Source organism: Pelophylax lessonae (genome assembly GCF_965119305.1).
Source record: "Pelophylax lessonae genome assembly, chromosome: 3".
Taxonomy (NCBI): domain Eukaryota; kingdom Metazoa; phylum Chordata; class Amphibia; order Anura; family Ranidae; genus Pelophylax; species Pelophylax lessonae.
The window spans coordinates 241,402,650-241,426,696 of NC_138770.1; the positions used below are offsets into that span (position 1 = coordinate 241,402,650).

At 41.7% G+C, this 24,047-nt stretch overlaps 1 protein-coding gene across 1 annotated transcript; it reads right to left on the reverse strand.

Moving 5' to 3' along the window:
- Positions 1–4,378: 4,378 nt before the first annotated feature.
- Positions 4,379–20,435, reverse strand: LOC309550460 (succinate receptor 1-like; the record flags this gene model as incomplete). The annotated part of the gene is made up of 3 exons (XM_082250833.1): positions 4,379–4,384; positions 12,503–13,489; positions 19,947–20,435. The coding sequence occupies 3 exons, from the start codon at positions 20,433–20,435 to the stop codon at positions 4,379–4,381; spliced, it is 1,482 nt and encodes a 493-aa protein (XP_082106959.1).
- Positions 20,436–24,047: the final 3,612 nt, after the last annotated feature.

A 24,047-nucleotide genomic window follows, 5' to 3' on the forward strand; every position in this document is an offset into this window, starting at 1 on the left:
AAAAGGAGGCATCACGAGACTGGGTCACAAAGGAGTGGTGAGAGGGTGAAAGCCCCCCCAAATTATATATACTTTTTTTTTTTTTTTTTCTTTTTTTTTTTCCTCTTGTTCAATACACACTGTAAGCTCTGCTGAAAGTGATTGTTATCAAGGTTACCCATGGTGATAAGGTTTGACTGACTGTTTGTGATGGGATAACGACCAGGTAAATCCCTTGGGCCAACTGCCAGAGATAGGATATTGAAAGGCTCTACAGGTGGAGAAAGGATTCAACAAGCGAGCCATTTAACTCTCCATTAACTCTATTCTTAACATATACTGAAAAATAAGGTGGAGAGAGAAGGGGAGGCTGGGGGTAGAATGTAACTATGTTATGAAAGGAACTCCTGTGGCCCCTATGATGTTCCCTGCCCAGGGATAGAGCATCTCCCCCGGGGGAGAAAGGAGTAAATAAGCAAGCTTCCTAATTATCTATTTTACCGTAAGGGACTACTATCAAGATAATCCCAGGTGGGAAGGTACTAAGAGACGGTAATATGGAGTGATAGTAAACACCCCTGGCCTTTCCGGATCGGAAGCTTAAAAAAGGGGATACCCCACAGATTCCTAGAGAAAGAAGATCTAGCGGGCCTAGGAGATATACCCCAATGAGGAGATCTTTCAAAAAAGGTCTATGTGATAGACCACTCTGGAAAATTCTTCAGAAACTTTAGGCTCTAATAAATAAATACAAGATCACGGAACCCCCCCCCTGAACCACTAAGTTAGTCAACTAAAAAGGGAATTACAGAGAGGATTCTCCGCGACTACCTAAAACACTTCTCCACGGGAGGCCTCTAATATATACATCTGGGGTAGAGGTCCTTACAATACAAGTTAAGAGTTTTCTATAAATAATATATGAGAGTGGTGTGAAGTATAAATACTGTGCAACCTGGGTCGCTTAGGAAAGGCTGGAGGTAAGCACATCTGGATAGTTAGGTCAAAAGTAAGGGGACTCGTGTGACAGCAAGACACTGCCTTTAATAAAGAAAGAAAAGGGGACCTGAAAGGCGCATTGGGCCAGAATACCCACCCGGGAAAAATACGTACTTCTTTACCATCTGCTCAGCGCCCCGAAGTAAGCACAGAAAGAGGGCATCATGTCAAAAATAAAGAATAAACAGACAAGAGAGGGGACGGAGAAACCCGCTAAAATTACAGCAAGCCCGGGGACTATCAGAAAGTATATGACTCAGGATGGGAGGGGGCAAAATGAAGTAGCGGAAAATCAACCAGTGGTAAAACCAAAACAAAATAATGAGGGGAATAAGAAGACTAAAGGTACAAAAAACCTGGAGCCTCCGGTAGAGGAGACTATAGATTCATCTAGGGAGAGTACACAAATTATGGGTGACTGCGAATCAGGAAGGGAAGAAGATCTGAGGAGAAGAGATCAGCCACCTACAAAATCTGAAATGATGGAAATGTTCTCCAATTTGGAGAGGTCAATCAAATCTGAAATGTCAAACCTATATAGGGACCTAGGACATACCCTGATAAGAGTGGAAGAAACAGAAATGAAGATCAACACTCATGGGAAAAAATTAAAAAAACTAAAAGATCAAATGAAGAGAATGCAGTTTGACCAGAGGAATATGGCTTACAAGATGGAAGATCAAGAGAATAGAAATAGAAGGAAGAATTTGCGGATTAGGGGGCTACCGGAAAAGGGCAGAGAAAAAAAACTAGAGGAAATGCTGGAAAGTATCTTCAATCCTCTTTTAGGGAAAGAAAATACTGATAAAATAGAATTTGAAAGAGTCCACAGAATACGGAAACCTCTGAATGCTCCAAAAGATAAACCTAGAGATGTAATAGCGAGATTTCATAAATATGATGTAAGAGCTCAAATCTGGGAAAAGATGAGGGACAGACCAATAATGAGATATGAAGATGAAGCGATACAAGTATTCCCAGACCTATCTCAGGATACAATAAATAGAAAACGCACTTTAAAACCAGTGGTAGAGGCATTAAAGAAACAAAATATTCAGTACTTTTGGAGTCATCCGCCAGGTCTGGGAGCACGAAAGGATGGAAGGACGGCCCTACTGAGGTTCCCAGAAGAGACCTTGACCTTTTGCGAGGCTATGAAATTACCAGTAATGGAGATTCCGGGATGGACACATCAAGACCCCCTGGAGGAGGACTCTGAAGATGAAAACGAGTGGCAGGAAGAGATAAGGAAAAAGAAAAGGAGTAAAGAGAAGAATTAAAGACTGATGCTCGGACTGGGGAAAAGGCGGTTTGACTGGGGGGAGGGGGGGGAGGGAGATGTTGGAGGGAGGGGAGGAGGATAGGGAGCATTATATAAAGAGTCTAAATAGGGTGGCACTAAGGAGGCACTAGGGTGAATCTCAACCTTCACCCCAAGGACAGGGAGGAAGGGAATGATTGGCGAGCAGGAGCAGAGCTCAACCCCCGGGAAATGTCGATGGAAAGGAGGGTGGATAAATCGACTAGCCTAGTAATGGGGCAAGTGGTAACTAGGTGCCCAAGGAGGCAAGCTTTGCCTGGGGGAGGGGGGAGGAGGGAGGGGGGATGGGGGGTGGGCTGGGAGGGAAGGGGGGAGGTTAGAAGTAGGAAAAAAGAAAAAATAAAAATATCCCGAATATCCTATTCATATGAAAGACAAAAACCCACATATAAGAGGGAGAGCCCGAACCGTAGAGAACACCAGCCAAACAAACCCAGAGGGGAGGAAAAGATAAAGAGAAGGAGTAAAACTAAAATATGGGAAAATAGGAACAACAAGATAAAGGGATGGAAGAGGTAAATTTTCTATCTTATAATGTACGGGGAATGAATTCCCCGGTTAAGAGACAGAGAATTATGAGAGAAATTAAATATCTGAACGCAGATGTAATATTCCTACAGGAGACACATATTACGCACTCTACAAATATTAGGTTTTATTCACATAAACACCCTACATGGTACTATGCGGACTCATTTAAGAAAAAATCTAGAGGAGTAGCAATTGGGTTTGCCAGAGGGACGAGATTCGTACTGGAGGAGAGGCTGGTGGACCCGGAGGGAAGGTTTCTCTTCCTGAAAGGAAAGTTAAATGACGAGGAGGTCACATTAGCAAACCTATACAGCCCTAACGAGGGACAAGGGCCCTTCCTGGGTAGAACCTTGGGGAAATTAATAAACTTTAAAAAAGGAGGGGTGGTCTTAGCAGGGGATCTCAACCTGAGCCTCGATCCAAAGATAGATAATACAGCGAGGCACCAAAGAATCTCGACTCACCAGAATAAAGAGATTAAGAGAAAATTATACCAAAATCAATTGGCAGATATATGGAGAATCCTCCACCCAAAAGAAAGAGACTATACCTATTATTCAAATGTACACGGGACATACTCAAGAATTGATTACTTCCTGGTAGAACACCGCTGGATAGAAAAAGTTACAGAGGCGAAGGTTGGGATAAGAACCTGGTCAGACCACTCCCCCATTATATTAAAAATGAAATTGGGTAAAAAACAACCCAGAATGAATGCATGGAAAATCAACGAAGAATTAATTAAGGATAAAATATGGGGGAAGGAAATTGAGAAAGAACTAGAATTCTATTTCCAAAATAACGACATAGAGGAGACACCTAAAAACATCATTTGGGAGGCACACAAAGCCTATATGCGGGGCATATTAATATCAAAAGGGGTACAAAGGAAGAGAGAGAGAATTAAAAACAAAGATAGATTGATGAGTGAGGTGTACGACCTAGAACAAAAACAAAAAAAAATAAAAACAAACAAGGTTGATCTTAACCCCCTATTGGAGAGGAAAAAAGATGAACTAAAAGAACTATTAGAACAGGAAATCAGACAAGATTTTAATAGGGTGGCAAGAGAGAAATATGTGGAAGGAAATAAAATAGGAAAAAATTTGGCAAGAATTACTAAGAAAAAAAAAGCAAGGAATTATATTGACAAAATTAAGAATAAAGACGGGGAACTAGTCCATTCAGTTACTGAAATAGCACGGGAGTTTCAAAGATATTACAGTAACCTGTATGCAGTAAAAGGGGAGAGAAAACAAGAGGATAGTTCAGATAGAGAAGGAAAGATCAAAACATATTTGGAAAAAGCAAAAATGCAGAAAATCGATGAGGAAAAATTAATATTACTAGAGGCCCCAATTACAAGTCAGGAGATATTCAGAGCTATAAAAGAAACCACCGTGGGTAAAAGCCCAGGACCCGATGGGTTTACCATCGGGTACTATAAACAATTTAAAGATCTTCTTATCCCAAGGCTTGAAAAATATATGAATGGACTAGGTACCAAATTTAATATGAGTAAGGAAGCCCTACTAGCCTCAATTACAGTTATACCTAAAGAAGAAAAAGATCAAACGTTATGTTCTAGCTATAGACCGATATCTCTTTTGAACGCAGATACCAAATTATTCACAAAAATACTGGCAATGAGAATGAAAAGGTTAATGAAAGAGTGGATCCATAGTGATCAGGTAGGCTTTATACCAAGCAGACAAGGTAGAGATAACGGCATTAGAACAATCTTGCTGATGAACCAAATGCTCAAAAATAAAACCCCAAATGTGATTCTGTCGATTGATGCTCAGAAAGCATTTGACAGGGTCGATTGGGAATTTTTGTTTAGAACACTAGAGGAGCTAGGATTGGGGCCGAGGATGATGGCTTGGATCAGGACATTATACAACCAACCCACCGCAAGAATAAGAATTAATGGGATATTATCCGACCCTTTTGAGATGCACAACGGAACGAGACAGGGGTGCCCCCTGTCTCCAATGTTGTTTGTGATCTCGCTAGAACCACTATTAGCAACAATAAGGGGAAGCATAGACATCAAAGGGATAAAAGTGGGGAAAGAGGAACATAAGGTAGCTGCGTTTGCAGACGACCTGTTGTTCTATGTATCCAACCCTAGAATCTCCTTGCCAAATTTAATAAAAAACCTAAAACAATATGGAGAACTCTCAAATTTTAAAATCAACCAAACAAAATCAGAGATTCTAAGCATTAAGATGAGTACACAGGAGAGGAATAGGCTAGAAAGTGAGTTCCCCTTTCTATGGAGAAAAGAAGATTTAAAATACCTAGGAATTAAACTAACCCCTTATCCCGAAAAGCTATATAAGATAAATTTCCTGCCCTTATTAAACGAAATCAAAACAGAAATAAATAGACTAACACCGAGAGCCATATCATGGATGGGAAGAGTTAATATCATAAAGATGGTAATTTTACCTAAAATATCTTATAAATTCCAGATGATACCAATACAGATCCCACGGGTATTTTTTAAAACATTAAAAGCACTCATAACCAAGTTTGTGTGGAAAAATAAAAAACCAAGGATTAAGTACACGACATTAAGTAAAAGTAAGAGAGAGGGGGGGTTAGCACTTCCGGATTTTAAAAAATATTACCAGGCATCAATTCTCACACGGGTGTTGGAATGGGGAAAAAATAAGAGTGAAAAAAATTGGGTTAAAATTGAAAACACAATGAGTGACACTGATTTAGGGAAAATGATCTGGATCCCAGCAAAATATAGAAAGTTAAATAGTAATACACACGACATCACACGACAGGCATTGAAAATTTGGGACATAATATACACTAGAGAAAAATGGAAATATAACTCACCACTAACCCCACTCCAAGGCACAAAATTTTTTGCACCAGGGGTCGGTAAGGAATATGGAAAATGGATGGGAGAGGGGGATGTAAGGTTAAAGGATATTATGAAACAAGGAAAAATTATTACATTTGCAGATTTGAAAAAAAGGGGGGACTGGAACCTCACGGAATGGAGGTACTGCCAGCTGAAACACTTCGTTAATTCCCTACCTCAGCCGATTAGAGAGGCAAATGAATTATTGCCATTTGAACAGATATGTATATCGGAGAAAATACGAAATAGTATTTCAAATGTGTATAAAATCCTTAATGAAGGTGAAGAGCTGGCATTGCCTCCATTTGCGGAAAAGTGGGAAATGGATTTAGGTGCTCATAGTCAAGGTTTCCAATGGGAAAAAAGTCTGAAACTGGTTCATAGCTCCGCAATAGACATGAGTATGGCAGAAACTAATTATAAACTGGTCTCCCGATGGTATAATACCCCAGATAAAGTGGGGAAATACCATGGGGAGAACTCAAAATATTGCTGGAGGGGATGTCAGGTGACGGGTACAATATCCCACATCTGGTGGGAATGCCCAAAAATCAGAAAATATTGGCAGGAAGTTTTAGATGCAATTAAAAAAATCACCAACATAAACATCGAAGAAGATCCATGGGTTTGTTTATTTCATGGGACTAAGATGTCGATAAAACATTATAAAAAATCCTTGATTCCACATCTGTTAAACGCTGCAAAAAGTTTAATCCCCCTAAGGTGGAACGAGAAGGAACCTCCATCATTTAAAGAGTGGCTACTACGAGTGGAGAAAACGAGACAGTTGGAAGCTCTAAGGGTGTGGGGAGAAGAACAATATGAGAATAGGATAGAGATTTGGGAGACATGGCAAAAGTTTAAAGAAAATAGGGATTGTCGGTAGTGGTGAGACAGAGAGGAGATAGGGATGGGGAAAATAGGAGGGAGGGAGAATGGGGAGTTCTATGGGGAAAAACTGCATACTTTTTTTTTGGATGAAGAATGTAATGAATTGTACTACAATCTCTTTTTATCATGTGTATTTGAAAATCTTTAATAAAGAAATATAAAAAAAAAAAAAAAAAAGTAAGGGAAACTAGCAATGTTTTGTGGAATACAGGCTGTATGTGATTAATCAATACGAGTTTATATAATGAACATTAAAGTTCTAAAAACAGATATGTATGCATGTAAGGGTGGCACAAAGTTTTACTTTAGCACCCACCATGATAATAGGGTAAGATGATCTTTAAATTATTTGCAGACTTGAACGAGTTATTTACAAAGGTTGCAGTAAAATATATTTTTTTTTTACTGGTCTTGATTAAAATTAGTAAGAAGCCTGACAGGATACATTACTAACTAGAATAAAAAATAACTTGCTGTGTTTCATACCTTAAAATAAAAAATTATTTGGGAAACAAAGTACGGATTGTCTGATTCGTAAAAAATTGAGCAGAGGAGAAGGGATGATGTCTGAAGCAACTCTATATTAACAGTGGTTCATTTACTAAAGCAGTAAAGCATGATAAATTTTCCAAGTACATTTTCACTTATTTTAGTAAACATGAGAAACAAATAAAAATTAATTTTGCAAAGAATACCCAATCATATGCAAGAAAAAACAAAACAAAACAGGATATTTGCTTGCAAACCACTAAGCAAAGTGATTTTTTTCCTTAAAATGTAAATTTTTATTTTAGCTTAGTGAATGAGGTAAAGTGTTTTTTCAGTCATCCAATCGAATGCATGTAGAAATTCTATTCTTCATTGTTCTTGCGTGTGATTTTGTATTCTTTGCAAACTAAATTTTCACCTTGTTTCACCTCACTAGATAAGTGAAGAATTACTTTGAAAGTGAAAATGTTTTACTACTTCAGTAAATCAGGGTCAATGTCCTCACTACCTTTTACTAAATTAATTAATGCCAATCTTTCAATGATTTTTCATGTTCTGCAGCCTATCCTCTGTTTTATCATTGATTTTTTTTTTTTTTTGCAGAATTATACTATACAAATAACCATGCATGCTCAAAAATCCTCTGGAGTAAAAAAAAAAAAATTGACAGTACAGGGAATGCATGCAAAAAATCCAAGATACAAACCTTTTCATCATTTTCTTAGGCTCAATTAACTTTTATAAATACATACAATGGCATTATAATAATAAACAGGGCTTTTTTTTCTCAGAAAATAGATGCAGGAACTCAAGCACGATCCCCTAACCCCCCTCCTTTCCACACACACGCCCTCCAAACTGCTCCAAATAGTGGGTGTGGTCAAATTTCACTAACAGCGAGTGGGTGCAGCGTTTAGGGATGCCCTGCACATGGAGTACAGAGTTTAGGGATGCTCTGCACACAGAGTGCAGAGTTTAGGGATGCCCTGCACACAGAGTGCAGAGCTTAGGGATGCCCTTCACAGAGTGCAGAGTTTAGGGGTGCCTTGCACACCTTCAGCCTTTTTCCACAACTGCCTACCTTTGCACCCCCCATCCACATCTAACTTTCACCCCTCTTTAACCACATCCCGCCCGCCCTATAGCAAATTGACGGCGGGATTGTGGTTGTATTATCCTGACCGGACGTCATATGACGGCGGCAGGATAATACAGCTCTTCGCGCCCCCCGGGGGCGTGCAGAGCGGCGATCGGTGATGCGAGGTGTCACTCTGACTCCCTGCATCTCCGATCTCAGTAAAGAGCCTACTGATGTAGGCTCTTTACCATGAGATCAGCCGTGTCCAATCACGGCAGGTCACATAGTAAACAGGAAGTGCCGTTGATCGGCTTTCCTTAGTTTGTGCCTGACAGGCACGAGTAAAGGAGCGCCGATCGGCGGCTCCCCTGACAGGGGGGGGGGGGGTCGGCACTGGTAATCAGATCATTGATTACCAGTGCAGACCCTCGTGGGGGGGGGGTTCCACTAGAACCACCAGGGATGCCCACCCATGACCCCAGGGATGCCCACCTATGACCCCAGGGATGCCCACTATGGCCACCAGGGATGGCAATCAGGGCTCAGGGAGCCCCCCCATTGCCCTCCCCATCAGTGCTGCCCGCCAGTGCCCTCCCTATCAGTGCTGCCCACCAGTGCCCATCATTGCCAGCTATCAGTGTCGCCCACCAGTGTTCATTATTGCCCACCAGTGCCGCCTATCAGTGCCCATTAGTGCCCATCAGTGCTGCCCGTCAGTGCTGATCAGTGCCACCTATCAGTGCCCACCAGTGCCCACCAGTGTCGCCTATCAGTGCCCATTAGTGCCCATCAGTACCACCTATCAGTGCCCATCAGTGCCACCTATCAGTGCCCATCAATGCCGCCTATCAGTGCCCAGCAGTGCCGCCTATCAGTGCCCACCAATGCTGCATATAGAAACATAGAAACATAGAATGTGTCGGCAGATAAGAACCATTTGGCCCATCTAGTCTGCCCAATATATCTGAATCCTCTGAATAATCCCTGGCCCTATCTTATATGAAGGATAGCCTTATGCCTATCCCATGCATGCTTAAACTCCTTCACTGTATTTGCAGCTACCACTTCTGCAGGAAGGTTATTCCATGCATCCACTACTCTCTCAGTAAAGTAATACTTCCTCATATTACTTTTAAACCTTTGCCCCTCTAATTTAAAACTGTGTCCTCTTGTGGTAGTTTTTCTTCTTTTAAATATGCTCTCCTCCTTTACCGAGTTGATTCCCTTTATGTATTTAAAAGTTTCTATCATATCCCCTCTGTCTCTTCTTTCTTCCAAGCTATACATGTTAAGGTCCTTTAACCTTTCCTGGTAAGTTTTTTCCTGCAATCCATGTACTAGTTTAGTAGCTCTTCTCTGAACTCTCTCTAGAGTATCTATATCCTTCTGGAGATATGGCCTCCAGTACTGCGCACAATACTCCAAGTGAGGTCTCACCAGTGTTCTGTACAGCGGCATAAGCACTTCTCTCTTTCTACTGCTTATACCTCTCCCTATACATCCAAGCATTCTGCTGGCATTTCGTGCTGCTCTATTACATTGTCTTCCCACCTTTAAGTCTTCTGAAATAATTACTCCTAAATCCCTTTCCTCAGATACTGAGGTCAGGACTGTGTCAAATATTCTATATTCTGCCCTTGGGTTTTTACGTCCCAGGTGCATTATCTTGCACTTATCCACATTAAATTTCAGTTGCCAGAGTTCTGACCATTCTTCTAGTTTTCCTAAATCCTTTTCCATTTGGCGTTTCCCTCCAGGAACATCAACCCTGTTACATATCTTTGTGTCATCAGCAAAAAGACAAACCTTACCATCGAGGCCTTTTGCAATATCACTTATGAAGATATTAAACAAAATTGGTCCCAGTACAGATCCCTGAGGTACCCCACTGGTAACATGACCTTGTTCTGAATGTTCTCCATTGACTACAACCCTCTGTTGTCTGTCACTCAGCCACTGCCTAATCCACTCAACAATATGGGAGTCCATGCTCAATGACTGCAGTTTATTGATAAGTCTTCCATGTGGGACAGTGTCAAAAGCCTTACTAAAATCTAGATATGCAATGTCTACTGCACCTCCACCGTCTATTATTTTAGTCACCCAGTCAAAAAAATCTATAAGATTTGTTTGACATGATCTCCCTGAAGTAAACCCATGTTGTTTTTCATCTTGCAATCCATGGGATTTAAGATGTTCCACAATCCTATCCTTTAATAGGGTTTCCATTAATTTGCCTACTATTGATGTCAGACTCACTGGTCTATAGTTGCTCGATTCCTCCCTACTACCTTTCTTGTGAATGGGCACGACATTTGCCAATTTCCAATCTTCCGGGACGACTCCTGTTACTAATGATTGGTTAAATAAATCTGTTAATGGTTTTGCCAGCTCACCACTAAGCTCTTTTAATAATTTTGGGTGTATCTCATCAGGACCCTGTGACTTATTTGTCTTCACTTTAGACAGCAATCTTAGAACGTCTTCCTCTGTAAAGACACATGCATCAAACGATTCATTAGTCATCCTTTCAAGTGGAGGTCCTTCTCCTTTTTCTTCTGTAAAAACTGAACAGAAGTATTCATTAAGGCAGTCGGCTAGCCCTTTATTCTCTTCTACATACCTTCCGTCCTTTGTTTTTAATTTAGTTATTCCTTGTTTTAATTTCCTTTTTTCATTTATATATCTGAAGAATGTCTTATCCCCCTTTTTCATAGACTGAGCTAGTTTTTCTTCTGCCTGCGCTTTAGAAGTTCTTATAACTTGCTTGGCCTCTTTCTGCCTAATCTTGTAGATTTCCTTATCTTCATTGCTCTGGGTTTTTTTATAATTACAAAATGCTAGCTTTTTATTTTTAATGATTTGGGCCACTTCTGCTGAGTACCACAGTGGTCTCTTCCTTTTTTTGCTTTTACTGACAAGTCTAATGCAATTTTCTGTTGCCTTCAATAATGCACCTTTTAAGTAGTCCCATTTCTCCTGGACTCCATGTAATCCGTACCAGTCTGATAAGGACTCATTTATGACTAATTTCATTTTTGAAAAGTCTGTTTTTCTAAAATCTAAAACTTTTGTTTTTGTGTGGTGTGACTCTTTCACAGTTCTTATATTAAACCACACTGACTGGTGATCACTGGATCCCAAGGTTTCCCTTGGATCCCATATCAGTGCTACCTATCAGTGCCACATATCAGTGCCTATCAGTGCCGCCTATCAGTGCTGCCTATCAGTGCCGCCTGTCAGTGCCACCCCATCAGTGCCACCCCATCAGTGCCTCCACATCAGTGCCTGTCATTGCAGTCTCATCAGTGCTCATCAGTGCAGGAAAAAACTTATTTATTTACAAAATTGTATAACATAAACTTTTAGGTCTTTTTTTATTTGTTTAGCAAAAAGGAAAAAACCCAGAGGTGATCAAATACCACCAAAATAAAGCTCTATTTGTGGGAGGAAAATGACATCAATTTGGTGTAGGTACAGTGTTGCATGACCGCGCAATTGTCATTCAAAATGCAACAGCGCTAAAAGGGGAAAACTGGCCTGGGCAGGAAGGGGGTGAAAGTGCCCTGTATTGAAGTGGTTAAAAGCTTCATAATTTTCCACGTTTTGCTTTTTTTGCTTTATTAGGCTGAAGCACACAGTCGGCTCTAGTACCTCCCTGCACACTGTAGGTGGCTCTGCTTCTCTCTCACTTGCAGAGAGATCATCCAATGGGGGTGCCATTACTTGTGAATACTGCACAGAAGCTGGACTTCTGTGTTTACAAGTGATACTGGTGAGCATGGAGAAGAGGATCTTAGCCAGAGGTGGTGGAACCGAGTTCCACCAAGTTCCAGCTGAAAAAAAGCCATGATAATATATATATATATATATATATATATATATATATATATATATATATATGCACAAGGTAGAATCGTAAGCAAGATTCTATTGAACAGGGTCATCAATCAGCATAGATAATAACTTCAAATAAATAGAGTTGGATATTTGGCATAAAATAGCAGAAATCCAAATACACTGTTTAGTTCTCATAGGGATAACTTGTCCCTTAAGGATAATGTCAGCCTTATAGTCATAACTGGAGTTTGTTGTCTATTCTGGAATGTAACGTAGCTCTAAACTATTGCACATGCTGTTTAGAAATTGTCCTGTTATAAATTAGGACTACAAGTCTTTAATAGATAATACACCAATCATATATTGAATATGTTTAGACATTATTTCTTATTTTAGGAATAGCGTATAACATAAATATTTAGCACATAGGAGTTCCATGTTATGGAAAATGCTGAAAATGACACTATTGTATATACAATATTTACCCTACCTGTTGCTCTGATTCTGTGCTATAGTCTCTAGCTTCCTGATGACTAGAGCTAAATTTATAGGCACATTGACAATTTATTACCTGAAACATGTTTCGAACCCTTGCCAACAACATCTCCCTAAAATTGTCCCCCATGAGAAAGTAGAACACAGGGTTTATTACACTATTTAGAAATGCAATAGGTCGTGTGATGATATAAATGGAATTGATGGTGATCATTGTCTCGTTACTCAGCTTCCATTCCTCCGTACGTGAGGCGATCCTTACATTTCTCATGATGTGATATGGGGTGAAAAGGATAAAAAACACAATCACAGCCACATATACTAAAGTAAGAGGTTTCTCAAGAGAGAAGGATGTTGTAAGTTGCTGATTCCTGTTCCTGAGAAAAGAAACCATTTTCCTGTAGAACAAACACATGGTACAGAGAGGGATAAGGAAGCTAGTGACACTAAGGCAAACACTGTAGATGAAACTGGATGAGGCCACCCCAGAACTCCCATAGCTGAGACACTGGCTTTTTTCATGCAGTTCTATGAATAATAGAATTGGGGAGATTTCTAACAAAACCACAATCCAAATCCCAACGGATATGGTGACTGCCATAGTTTTCTTCTGCATTATGTGGTCTTTAAAAGGGAATTTGATAAGAAGGTATCGATCAATACTGATAAAGGTAAGGAAGAGGATGCTGGTATAAAGGTTGGCATGAAGTAGGTATCTGTTGCTGTAGCACAAGAACTCATTAAAGAGCCAGTGTCCATTGGAATAACTTACAATCAGTAGAGGGAGAGTGCAGAGAAAGGCGAAGTCTGACAAACACAGATTAAAGAGGTAGATGCTTCCGCTGCTCCATTTCTTCATACAAAAGATATAGCCAAACATTACAACGCTGTTCCCAAGAATGCCAAATATAAACTCTAGTGAGTACATAGTTGATAAGTAGTATTTCTTAAGGAGACAGTCCACCGATGAACAGTTAGGATTCTAAAAGTAAGTGACAGTTATACAATTAATAAAATGTTAATTTTGTACTATTTGAACAAACAGTTTGGAAATGTTTATCTTCTTTCAGAGATTTGTCAATGTCTCTGTGTCATGCTTAAAAAAGAAGCACTCGCATGGTAACTGGGAGTTAGCCCAGAGAGAGCAAGTGGGTACATATTTCAAATAGGTATTAAAAATGAACAGTAACATGGTAAATATGAGGTTATTGACTGGTATAATAATTTCTGGCAAATTTTCTATTACTTTTTTATTTTAGTAAATATTATTATTTAAGTAATCTTTTGGAGTGGACCTTTAAGCAGACAGCCAAAGACTGTAAATAGGCCAACTTTGGTACCTATATTTTTAAGATATTAAACACTAAAATATTTTTGCTAGTGATTCTTGTAATAAAATCACCTATGCTAATTAAGACAGTCAGAGTCAAAGTCATTACTTTATGGTTTACTATTCTTGATTTTAGGTCTGCTTTATAATTTACTAGATCAGCTCTCTTTTCACTGGATATGACATATATATTTTTTTATATGTTATGGCCAGAACTAAAAAAGGTTTTTTTACACATAGATATAAAATAATACATATTCATATTTTGCATTTTCTTTTTAGGCCAGAAGGAGCTTTTGGTACTTGCGTCTTCTTACCTCCTGCTGAAAACAGCCTGTTTACAGAGCTCAGTGTTTCAAGCTGAAATTTATACACACCGTAACTCTCCCCCCTCTCCCCCACCCTTCAGACCTGCCTGAAAGGAGGTAACTACTGCTAAAAAAAAACAGATATAAATAATCTGATTAGAAATTCAGATAAAAATGTAATCCTCGCCATCATAGTTCACCTTTTAAAAGAGAGGCTGGGCTTTTTTTTTTTTTTTTTTGCAAAAATCATACTTAGCTAGGTGGGTGCAGCATCACTCCAATTCTGCATTGTTTCCCTGCTAGCTCTAAGACCGCTGATCGCTTGGTTCTCAGAGCCCTGTGAACAGATGACTGTCAGTCAATGCTCTCTGCTTTTGACACCCCCCCCCCTGCGCCGCACTCAGTAAAGCGCTGGGCTGTACAGGGGGTGGGAGCAGATGGCTCAGGTTCTTAGCAGATTGCTGAGAGGCTAGGCCGGATGCCGGTCCAGTCATGTGGGCAAAGCCCAACTTTATTGTCCCAATCTTGCGCAAGCTTGGATTGGCTCTGTGACTTCAGCCCACTGTCTGCTGAAAATGGGTCACAGGAGTGGAGAACGAACTGTACTCTTGTAATCCACAGGGGAAGTACAGCCAAACGAGCTTTGGCTGTACTTATCCTTTCACCACCACTTCCGGACCACCCGCCGCAGTTTTACATCAGTATTTTGATGTTAAATACTGGAGTTATTGCAGCAGATAGCTGCTATACCCCAATATTTTCATATAGGGCGGGCGATCCTCTTTCACATAAAAGTGGTCCCAGTGGCAGATTCACCGCAGGATCACTTTCATAGCGGGGGAAAAAGATCCGGTCGTCTCAGGTGCTGTGCAGGAAGTTGAGTGAGGGCAAACTGGCCTCCACTCAAATCTATGGCCTTGGAGGACCGGAGCGATGTCATACCTCACTTCCTCCCAAGGACCTTTTTGCTTTTAACGGTAGATGCGAGATCTGAGGTCTATTTTACACCATATCTCACATTAAAGAGGACCTATCCTGCTTATTCCTATTACAAGGGATGTTTACATTCCTTGTAATCGGAATAAAAGTGATCAAAAAGGGACTTTTTAAAAGGGACAGTGTAAAAATTAAAAATAAAATTAAAAATAAATTAGAAAAAGAATTAAAAAATTGAAAGTGTCCCGTCCCTTCGAGCACGCACGCAGAAGTTAACGCATATGCAAGTCGCGCCCACATATGTTAATAATGTTTAAACCACAAATGTGAGGCGATTGTTAAAGTGAAAGCAATAATTCTAGCCCTAGACCTCGTCGGTAACTCTAAACTGATAACCTGTAGAAAATATTTAAAGCGTCGCCTATGGAGATTTTTAAGTACCAATGTTTGTCACCATTCCACGAGCATGCACAATTTTAAATCATAAAATGTTGGGTATCTTTTTTCTCAGCGTAACATTATCTTTCACATTATAGAAAAAATTGGGCTAACTTTAGTGTTTTCCTTTTTTTTAATTTAAAAAAGTGTATTTTTTCCAAAAAAATTGCGTTTGTAAGGCCGCTGCACAAATACGGTGTGACATAAAGTATTGCAATAAACTAAATTTTATTCTCTAGGGTCTCTGCTAAATATATATATATATATATATATATATATATATATATATATATATATATATATATATATATATATATATAATATTTGGGGGTTCTAAGCAATTTTCTAGCAAAAAATACTGATTTTACCTGTAAACAACAAGTGTCAGAAATAGGCCTGGTCTAAGTGGCATGGCGCTGCAGCTTTGTAAGACTAAATAGTTCTCTGTCTGAAAGGTTATTTGCTCTGTGCATTGTTACAATGCTTCTTTAAACAGTCTTATATACAGTACGTATGCATGAAAAACACTTCCTTTACTTAAAACTAGGCTGCTTATTTTTGCACTAAAATAACTTTTGTCAGGCATGTTGCCAGACGGGAACTCTGCAGAAGGAAAAACTTAGGCATGTGCAGCCATAAACAGTGAGCAAAGCCAAAATGTAGATGCCACTTTAAAAAGCAGATTATGAATGAGAATCAGAATTCCATATCTCTGTAAAAATTCTTAGGTCAGTATCAACTTGCATTTTCAGAAAGAATAATAACCAATGGCAGCCTCCATGAATCTTGACAAGTTTGTAGGTGGGGTACAGTGTGTGTGGCAGCAAGAATTCACACAGACATGGGGAAGGGCAGAACTTGTATTGAAATAATTCAGCAACAGTTACAATAAACCTGTGGGCAGGCTACCTGGCTGGGTGCACTCATGAACAGCCAGTAACAGAGGAGCAGATTCCAGCTGGACTGACGACATCTGTTGAGAGGCACAGAATGTGACCTGGCCATCTAGTGCCCAGAAAAGTTGCAACCCTACGTTTTCCCTCCTCATCAGGAACCTTTCCTAGCATTAGTGCTGTCCCTAACAGTATGGGTACCTGTCCCTACTCTACCAACTTAAAAAATGCCCTCCAAACCTGGGAGCCAAGCCCTTAAATAGGCTCTGTCTGACCCAAGATGACTGCTAGAGTCACCTAGGGGCAGTATCCAATAGGATGCCCTCCCCAGTGACCCAGGAAACTGTAGGGGAACCCTGTTCCTCTTGACTTCCTCTCCAACAACAGTGCTGCTGGGAAAGAGCACAACCTGCAGTGAAAAATGTAGACTGCACCTGTCCACACTCCCCACCCCTTTAACAGATGCTGTCCTCAGCATCACAACAACATGAAACCAACAATAAGACTGGTAATAGAAAACAAAATTAAAGTATAGCTAAGGCAGAGCAAGAAATTAAAGGAACATAGTCAGAATATCTTGCAGGGAGTTGCCCGGGGTTAGACTGCAAACGGCACTGGTTCTCTTTCTTTCAGGTCTGGTATGGATTTTAGGGGAGCCCCACGCCAAATTGACATGGCACTGCTCCCGAACTATAAGTGACAGGGACACAAAACGTGGGAAGCACCGAAAGTGGACCCAGGACTACAACATATCTATACATTTTAAAAGTGGAATATGCCTTTACACTTTACTGACTGTACTAAACTAACTCAACACATTATCTACTAACTATCTGCCTAATCTCTATTGTCACACAAACTATACATGGCTGCCGTATAAGCGGCAGCCTTATATAGTGTGGTGTGTGGACTTGCACCCTGCCTTTGGCCAATCATGGCTCTGACAGGACATTGTGCTGTGATTGGCCAAAGCATATAGGTCAGGTGGATGCTCTAGCAAATCATCGGCAATCAATGAACTGCAACAGCGCAGTGCATTATGGGGCGTTCATCGGCGGGCAAACTTCCCGCTGAGCGTCCCATTTGTTTGTGTGTTCTGCGAACACATGAACAGCTGATGTTTGAGTCGAACTTACGTTTGACTCGATCACAGAGCCCATGCCTAGTGATGGTTATGGGTTTTACCCTCTCTGTGGGAGCCTTGTGGATGGTATAGTTCTCGCTCTCCTGGCAGGCCTGGTGTATTCAGTGTGACAAATGGGGGCAAAACAAGTACCTCCAAACTAGTGATTCAGCTTGATCCGCCCCAAAATGGCCACCCGTGGCAGGGAGTACTTGGCAGAGAATATCTCATTCCAAAGGGATGCAGGTAGAGTACTTTGCCTCATAATTCTAGCCAATCCCATTGGCACAAAATTGCTCAAACAAAATGGACAGCTTTTGACATTCCCAACAGGTAGGCCAGTACTTCCGAGAGAGAGGTAGTGCTGTACTTGTATGAGGTCTGGGTCCCTTTGCTGTATCAGTGCCCACTCCTCCTACCTGTAGAGCTCTGCTTCCTTGACCAGAGGGTTAGTACCTCACCTTCCCAATGGCGCATGAGGCAGCAGGTGTAGGCAAAACAGGAGAAACCTCTGTGTCTTCCAGGTTAGAGTCCACATTCTCTTCTGGGCACCCCACTACAAAATGGGACAAGGCATCAGCATGCCCATTGAGCTTTCCTGTCCGGTAATGTTTCTGGAGTTTAAACTGTGCCAGGCGAGCTGCCCACCTCGGCTCCAATGCTTTCAGGATGCGATTTCAGTTAGGCCAGTGAGATACTTTGCAAATTTTTGGGTAATAGCCCAGACAAGGATGAGCAACTTGAGCTTGAAGGAACTGTAATTGTGGGGTTTCTTTTCAGTGGGCCGTAGGCTCCTGCTAGCATAGGCAATCACCCTCTCTTGACCACCCTGTACTTGGAAGGTTCCCATCCGTGTATACCCAGAACAGCTAGGTATAATCAGTCTAGGCCAGCAATGGGGCTGAAGTAAGTCTCTGCTTAAGTGTTTCAAAAGCCTGCTGTTGCGGTTCATGCCATTGGGCTTAAATAGAGGGCGAGGGTCCACTCTACCGTTGGATACTGTGCCCACACAACAACTGGGTGAGCGGGGCAGCTAGCTTGGTGAATTGCCTTAATAGGTATATTTGGGGTTGCCAATCCTGGATGGCCAGTACTTTACCCGCTCTGGGGAAACACCACCAGCTTTGTCCACATGCCCCAAGTATTGGATCTTTTCCTTTTTAGGTGGCACTTGCTGGGCTAAAGTCTTAGGCCATATTGCGCCAAACGGGATAACACCCAGTCCAGATGTTTCTAATGTTCTTTGAATGTCTTGGAGAAGATGGTAATATCATTGAGGTAAATGAGCACAGTCTCATTGTTGAAACCCCCAAGACATCTCTCCACTAGGTGTTGAAAGGGGCTGGGGTGTTGCTGAGGCCAAAGGGCATACTAATAAACTCAAACAGGTCCAGGGATGTAATAAAGGTGGTCTTTTTTCAGACTTGATCATGTACTGGGACTTGCCAGTGGCCACTGGCCAGGTCCAGAGTAGAGAAAAACTTGCCTTATCCAAGTGCCATCAGGGATTCCTTAAGCCGAGGAAGGGAGTAAGAGTCCCTGTGGGTGCATGCATTAAGTTTGCAATAGTCCACACAGAACTGTTGACTGCTGTTCTTTTGGCACACCAGCACAACAGCCCAACAGAAGCGACCCATGGACTGTGGCTTTCCTGGATCACCCCACCTTGTAGCATATTGCAAAGTGACTCCTTAACCGCCTGGCACAGTTTTGGGGGAAATTGAAGGTAACGCTCCAGGATGTGGCATGTGTCCCCTGTATGAATAGGGTGCTCAATGGCTTCAGTGAATCTGTATTCTTTAAGGCAGGTGCCGAACACCAATAAGTGCTTCTCCAGTAGCTGATGAATAAATCTCTGTTGAGGCAAGGTAAAATGTCCAACTTTTCTAAAATGGACTTGTAATGGGTCTCGTCCCAAGAAGCCACGATTGCCTGCGAGGGGGCACATACCAATTCTTGTTTGGGCCTCGAAGATGTAGTGGCGAGGCACAGTGTATATGTCTGCCAAAGCAGCATGCCTGGGCAGCCAGATTGATGTTGTTCCTAGGTTGGCGAGCTTTTCTAACACCCTTCCGCAGTGAAACGTATGCGCCTCATCCATTGCCTTAGCATTGCAAAATCCTTGTGGGGTTGTGGCATAACGGTAGCTCCTTGTAGTTTCTTGTGGGCCCCTACTGGCAGGGACCAGACCATCTCTTATAGGGGTGCCAAGATTGACATTTGTTTTGGGGGCGGGGGGTGGTACAGACCTCCCCCACTTTTTCAGGGTACCTCGTAGTAGCGCTGCATTGTCCCTCAAAATTCTTAAGTAGTCTGTGCCATACTACCCGCAGGCCACATCCACAGGCCCGCTGGCCCCACTGCCCACATTTGGCTACCAGAAGGGGCAAATTCAAGTCATTCCAAATTACCTTGACCAGCACCATGGGCACTGTGGAGTAAACTGTGCCGTAGATCACAACTACTTCAACCCACTCCACCAACTGGTCCTTGATTTGTATCCTCACCCAAGTGATGCCTTTAGCTAGGCAGATTAGGGACATCCCACAGGGGCCCAGATGTTCCCAGGCTACAAACCTTTTCACATATAAATCATATTCCATGACAGTGACCTCTTGCCCATTGACTAGGGCAGACACCACTAGGTTCGGAGTGACCTTCAAACTTGTTGGGTGATTGTCCTTCTGCCCAGGAAGTCCGTATTTTAATGACGGCCTGATTGGCTTCCTGAATCCTGACCTCCCACAGTTGTTGGATATGTATCCATAGCAACCACACCGCCAACTTTTTTGGTCTTCATTAGGGCCCTTGCGCAATGGGTTTTCACCCCTATGGGGTTGGGGTGAGTTCTTTTTATGGGAGGCTAGATCCTGAGCTAGCTTCGTAAGCACTATTTGCATGGTTGACCAGAGTGAGGGTGCCTGGGCCTCCTCCATGAGTAGTGTTGAGCGAACACGGACTGTATTGTTCTGGTCCGTACCGGATAATTGGATTTTTGCTACCCGGACACGGACCCAAAAACTTTACTGTATGTTCAGGTTTAAAATCCGTGTTCGGTAATTTTATTTCCTGTTTTGTATGTAATGGCGCTTTTAATGGCGGCCTTTCAACAGCAAATCAACAAGCGTATAACTGGTGTGCCTTAAGCCATCCCAGCCATGCCTACTAATGTATTAGTAGCTGTGATTGGCCATCTGAAGCATGTGACCCATGTCTTTATAAGCTCGAGAGACACAGACTACACCATTCTGCTGTAGTGTAGGGAGAGAGCACACATCATACGTGCTGGCTGCTGATTAGGGACAGACAGGGAAAAATTGTGCCCGAAAAGAATGAAGGGACAGGTCGGAGTGTAGGCAGGGAAAGTTATTTGAGCATTTTAGGGACAGGCTGGAGAGTTTAGGCAGGGACAGAACAATCGTCCGTTAGCGATCTACATCAATTTTGCTGTGTGGGGGGTGGTGAAGTGAACGATCTTTTTGCCCTCACTTGAGCCCACTGAGGAGGAGGAGGAGGAGGGAGAAAAAAATATATTTTAATCAGTCTTTTGTGTGCAGCGTTCAGCTATATTTTACTACAGATTGCTGTTCTAATCTGCTATTTAAAAATTACAAAGTTAAAGGGGAATTTTTTTTTTTTTCCCTTCATAGCCTGCTGCCGAGCTGACCGTGACATAAAACATAAGACACTGCTGTGTTCACATGTGCTATTGAGTGATTTTCAATTTTATATACTTTTTTCTATTCCACTATTCAATATACACCCTTTTGGGTTAAAAAAAAATTAAATTGTGGCATAGTCTGTACTAATCTGCTATTTAAAAATTACAAAGTTAAAGGGGAATTTTTTTTTTTTTCCCTTCATAGCCTGCTGCTGAGCTGACCGTGACATAAAACATAAGACACTGCTGTGTTCACATGTGCTATTGAGTGATTTTCAATTTTATATACTTTTTTCTATTCCACTATTCAATATACACCCTTTTGGGTTAAAAAAATTAAATTGTGGCATAGTCTGTGCTAATCTGCTATTTAAAAATTACAAAGTTAAAGGGGAATTTTTTTTTCTTCCCTTCATAGCCTGCTGCTGAGCTGACCGTGAAATAAAACATAAGACACTGCTGTGTTCACATGTGCTATTAAAAAATCACCAATTTTATATACTTTTTCTATTCCACTATTCAATATACAACCTTTTGGGTTAAAAAAAAATAAATAAATTGTGGCATAGTCTGTACTAATCTGCTATTTAAAAATTACAAATTTAAAGGGGAATTTTTTTTTTCCCTTCATAGCCTGCTGCTGACCGTGACATAAAACATAAGACACTGGTGTGTTCACATGTGCTATTGAAAAATCACCAATTTTATATACTTTTTTCTATTTCGCTATTCAATCTACACCCTTTTGGGTAAAAAAAAATTAAATTGCGGCATAGTCTGTATCGGTACGTGTGAGATACACCTTTCAAATTTTTGGGGCGCATCTTCCACCGCCGAGGATTGCAGGGTGCTTCAGTTTGCCTCCTGTTCCGAACTCCTCCTACTCCTCATCCTCATCCCGCCTTTAGGGTACAAAAAATTGTAATCGGGCCTAGTCTGGGTTTGTACGTGTGAGATACACCTTTTTATATAATATTTTCTATTCCGCTATTCAATCTACACCCTTTTGGGGTAAAAAAATTAAATTACGGCATAGTCTGTATCGGTACGTGTGAGATACGCCTTTCAAATTTTTGGGGAGCATCTTCCACCGCCGAGGATTGCAGGGTGCTTCAGTTTGCCTCCTGTTCCGAACTCCTCCTACTCCTCATCCTCATCCTGCCTTTAGGGTACAAAAAATTGTAATCGGGGCCTAGTCTGGGTTTGTACGTGTGAGATACACCTTTTTATATCATATTTTCTATTCCGCTATTCAATCTACACCCTTTTGGGGTAAAAAAATTTAATTGCGCCATAGTCTGTATTGGTACGTGTGAGATACACCTTCCAAATTTTTGGGGCGCATCTTCCACCACCGAGGATTGCAGGGTGCTTCAGTTTGCCTCCTGTTCCGAACTCCTCCTACTCCTCATCCTGCCTTTAGGGTACAAAAAATTGTAATCGGGGCCTAGTCTGGGTTTGTACGTGTGAGATACACCTTTTTATATCATATTTTCTATTCCGCTATTCAATCTACACCCTTTTGGGGTAAAAAAATTAAATTACGGCTTAGTCTGTATCGGTACGTGTGAGATACGCCTTTCAAATTTTTGGGGAGCATCTTCCACCGCCGAGGATTGCAGGGTGCTTCAGTTTGCCTCCTGTTCCGAACTCTTCCTACTCCTCATCCTCATCCTGCCTTTAGGGTACAAAAAATTGTAATTGGGGCCTAGTCTGGGTTTGTACGTGTGAGATACACCTTTTTATATCATATTTTCTATTCCGCTATTCAATCTACACCCTTTTGGGGTAAAAAAATTTAATTGCGCCATAGTCTGTATTGGTACGTGTGAGATACACCTTCCAAATTTTTGGGGCGCATCTTCCACCACCGAGGATTGCAGGGTGCTTCAGTTTGCCTCCTGTTCCGAACTCCTCCTACTCCTCATCCTGCCTTTAGGGTACAAAAAATTGTAATCGGGGCCTAGTCTGGGTTTGTACGTGTGAGATACACCTTTTTATATCATATTTTCTATTCCGCTATTCAATCTACACCCTTTTGGGGTAAAAAAAATTAATTGCGGCATAGTCTGTATCGGTACGTGTGAGATACACCTTCCAAATTTTTGGGGCGCATCTTCCACCGCTGAGGATTACAGGGTGCTTCAGTTTGCCTCCTGTTCCGAACTCCTCCTACTTCTCATCCTGCCTTTAGGGTACAAAAAATTGTAATCGGGGCCTAGTCTGGGTTTGTACCTGTGAGATACACCTTTTTATATCATATTTTCTATTCCGCTATTCAATTTACACCCTTTTGGGGTAAAAAAATTAAATTGCGGCATAGTCTGTATCGGTACGTGTGAGATACACCTTTTAAATTTGTTTGGCGCATCTCCTTCCACTACCGAGGATTGCAGGGCGCTTCATTACATCCTGTTCCTAACTCCTCCTACTCCGCTTCCTCATCCTCTACCGCCTCCTCATCCGGTCAGCGTAACACCTTCACCACCAAATTCAGCAAAGCCAGGGGTAAAAGACAGCAGGCAGTTTTACAACTTGCATGTTTGGGGGGGAAAATCCCACACCGCGCATGAGTTGTGGAGGAGCATGGAACAGCAGAACGATGAGTTGTTGGTGCCAGCGAGCCTCAAGCCCGGCATGGTGGTGTGCGATAACGGGCGAAATCTCATAGCAGCTCTGGGCCTAGTCGGTTTGACGCACATCCCTTGCCTGGCGCATGTGCTGAACTTGGTAGTGCAGAGGTTCCTTCAAAATTACCCCGATATGTCAGAGCTGCTGCAGAAAGTGCGGGCCGCCTGTGCGCACTTTCGGAGTTCCCACCCTGCTTCTGCTCGCCTGTCAGCGCTGCAGC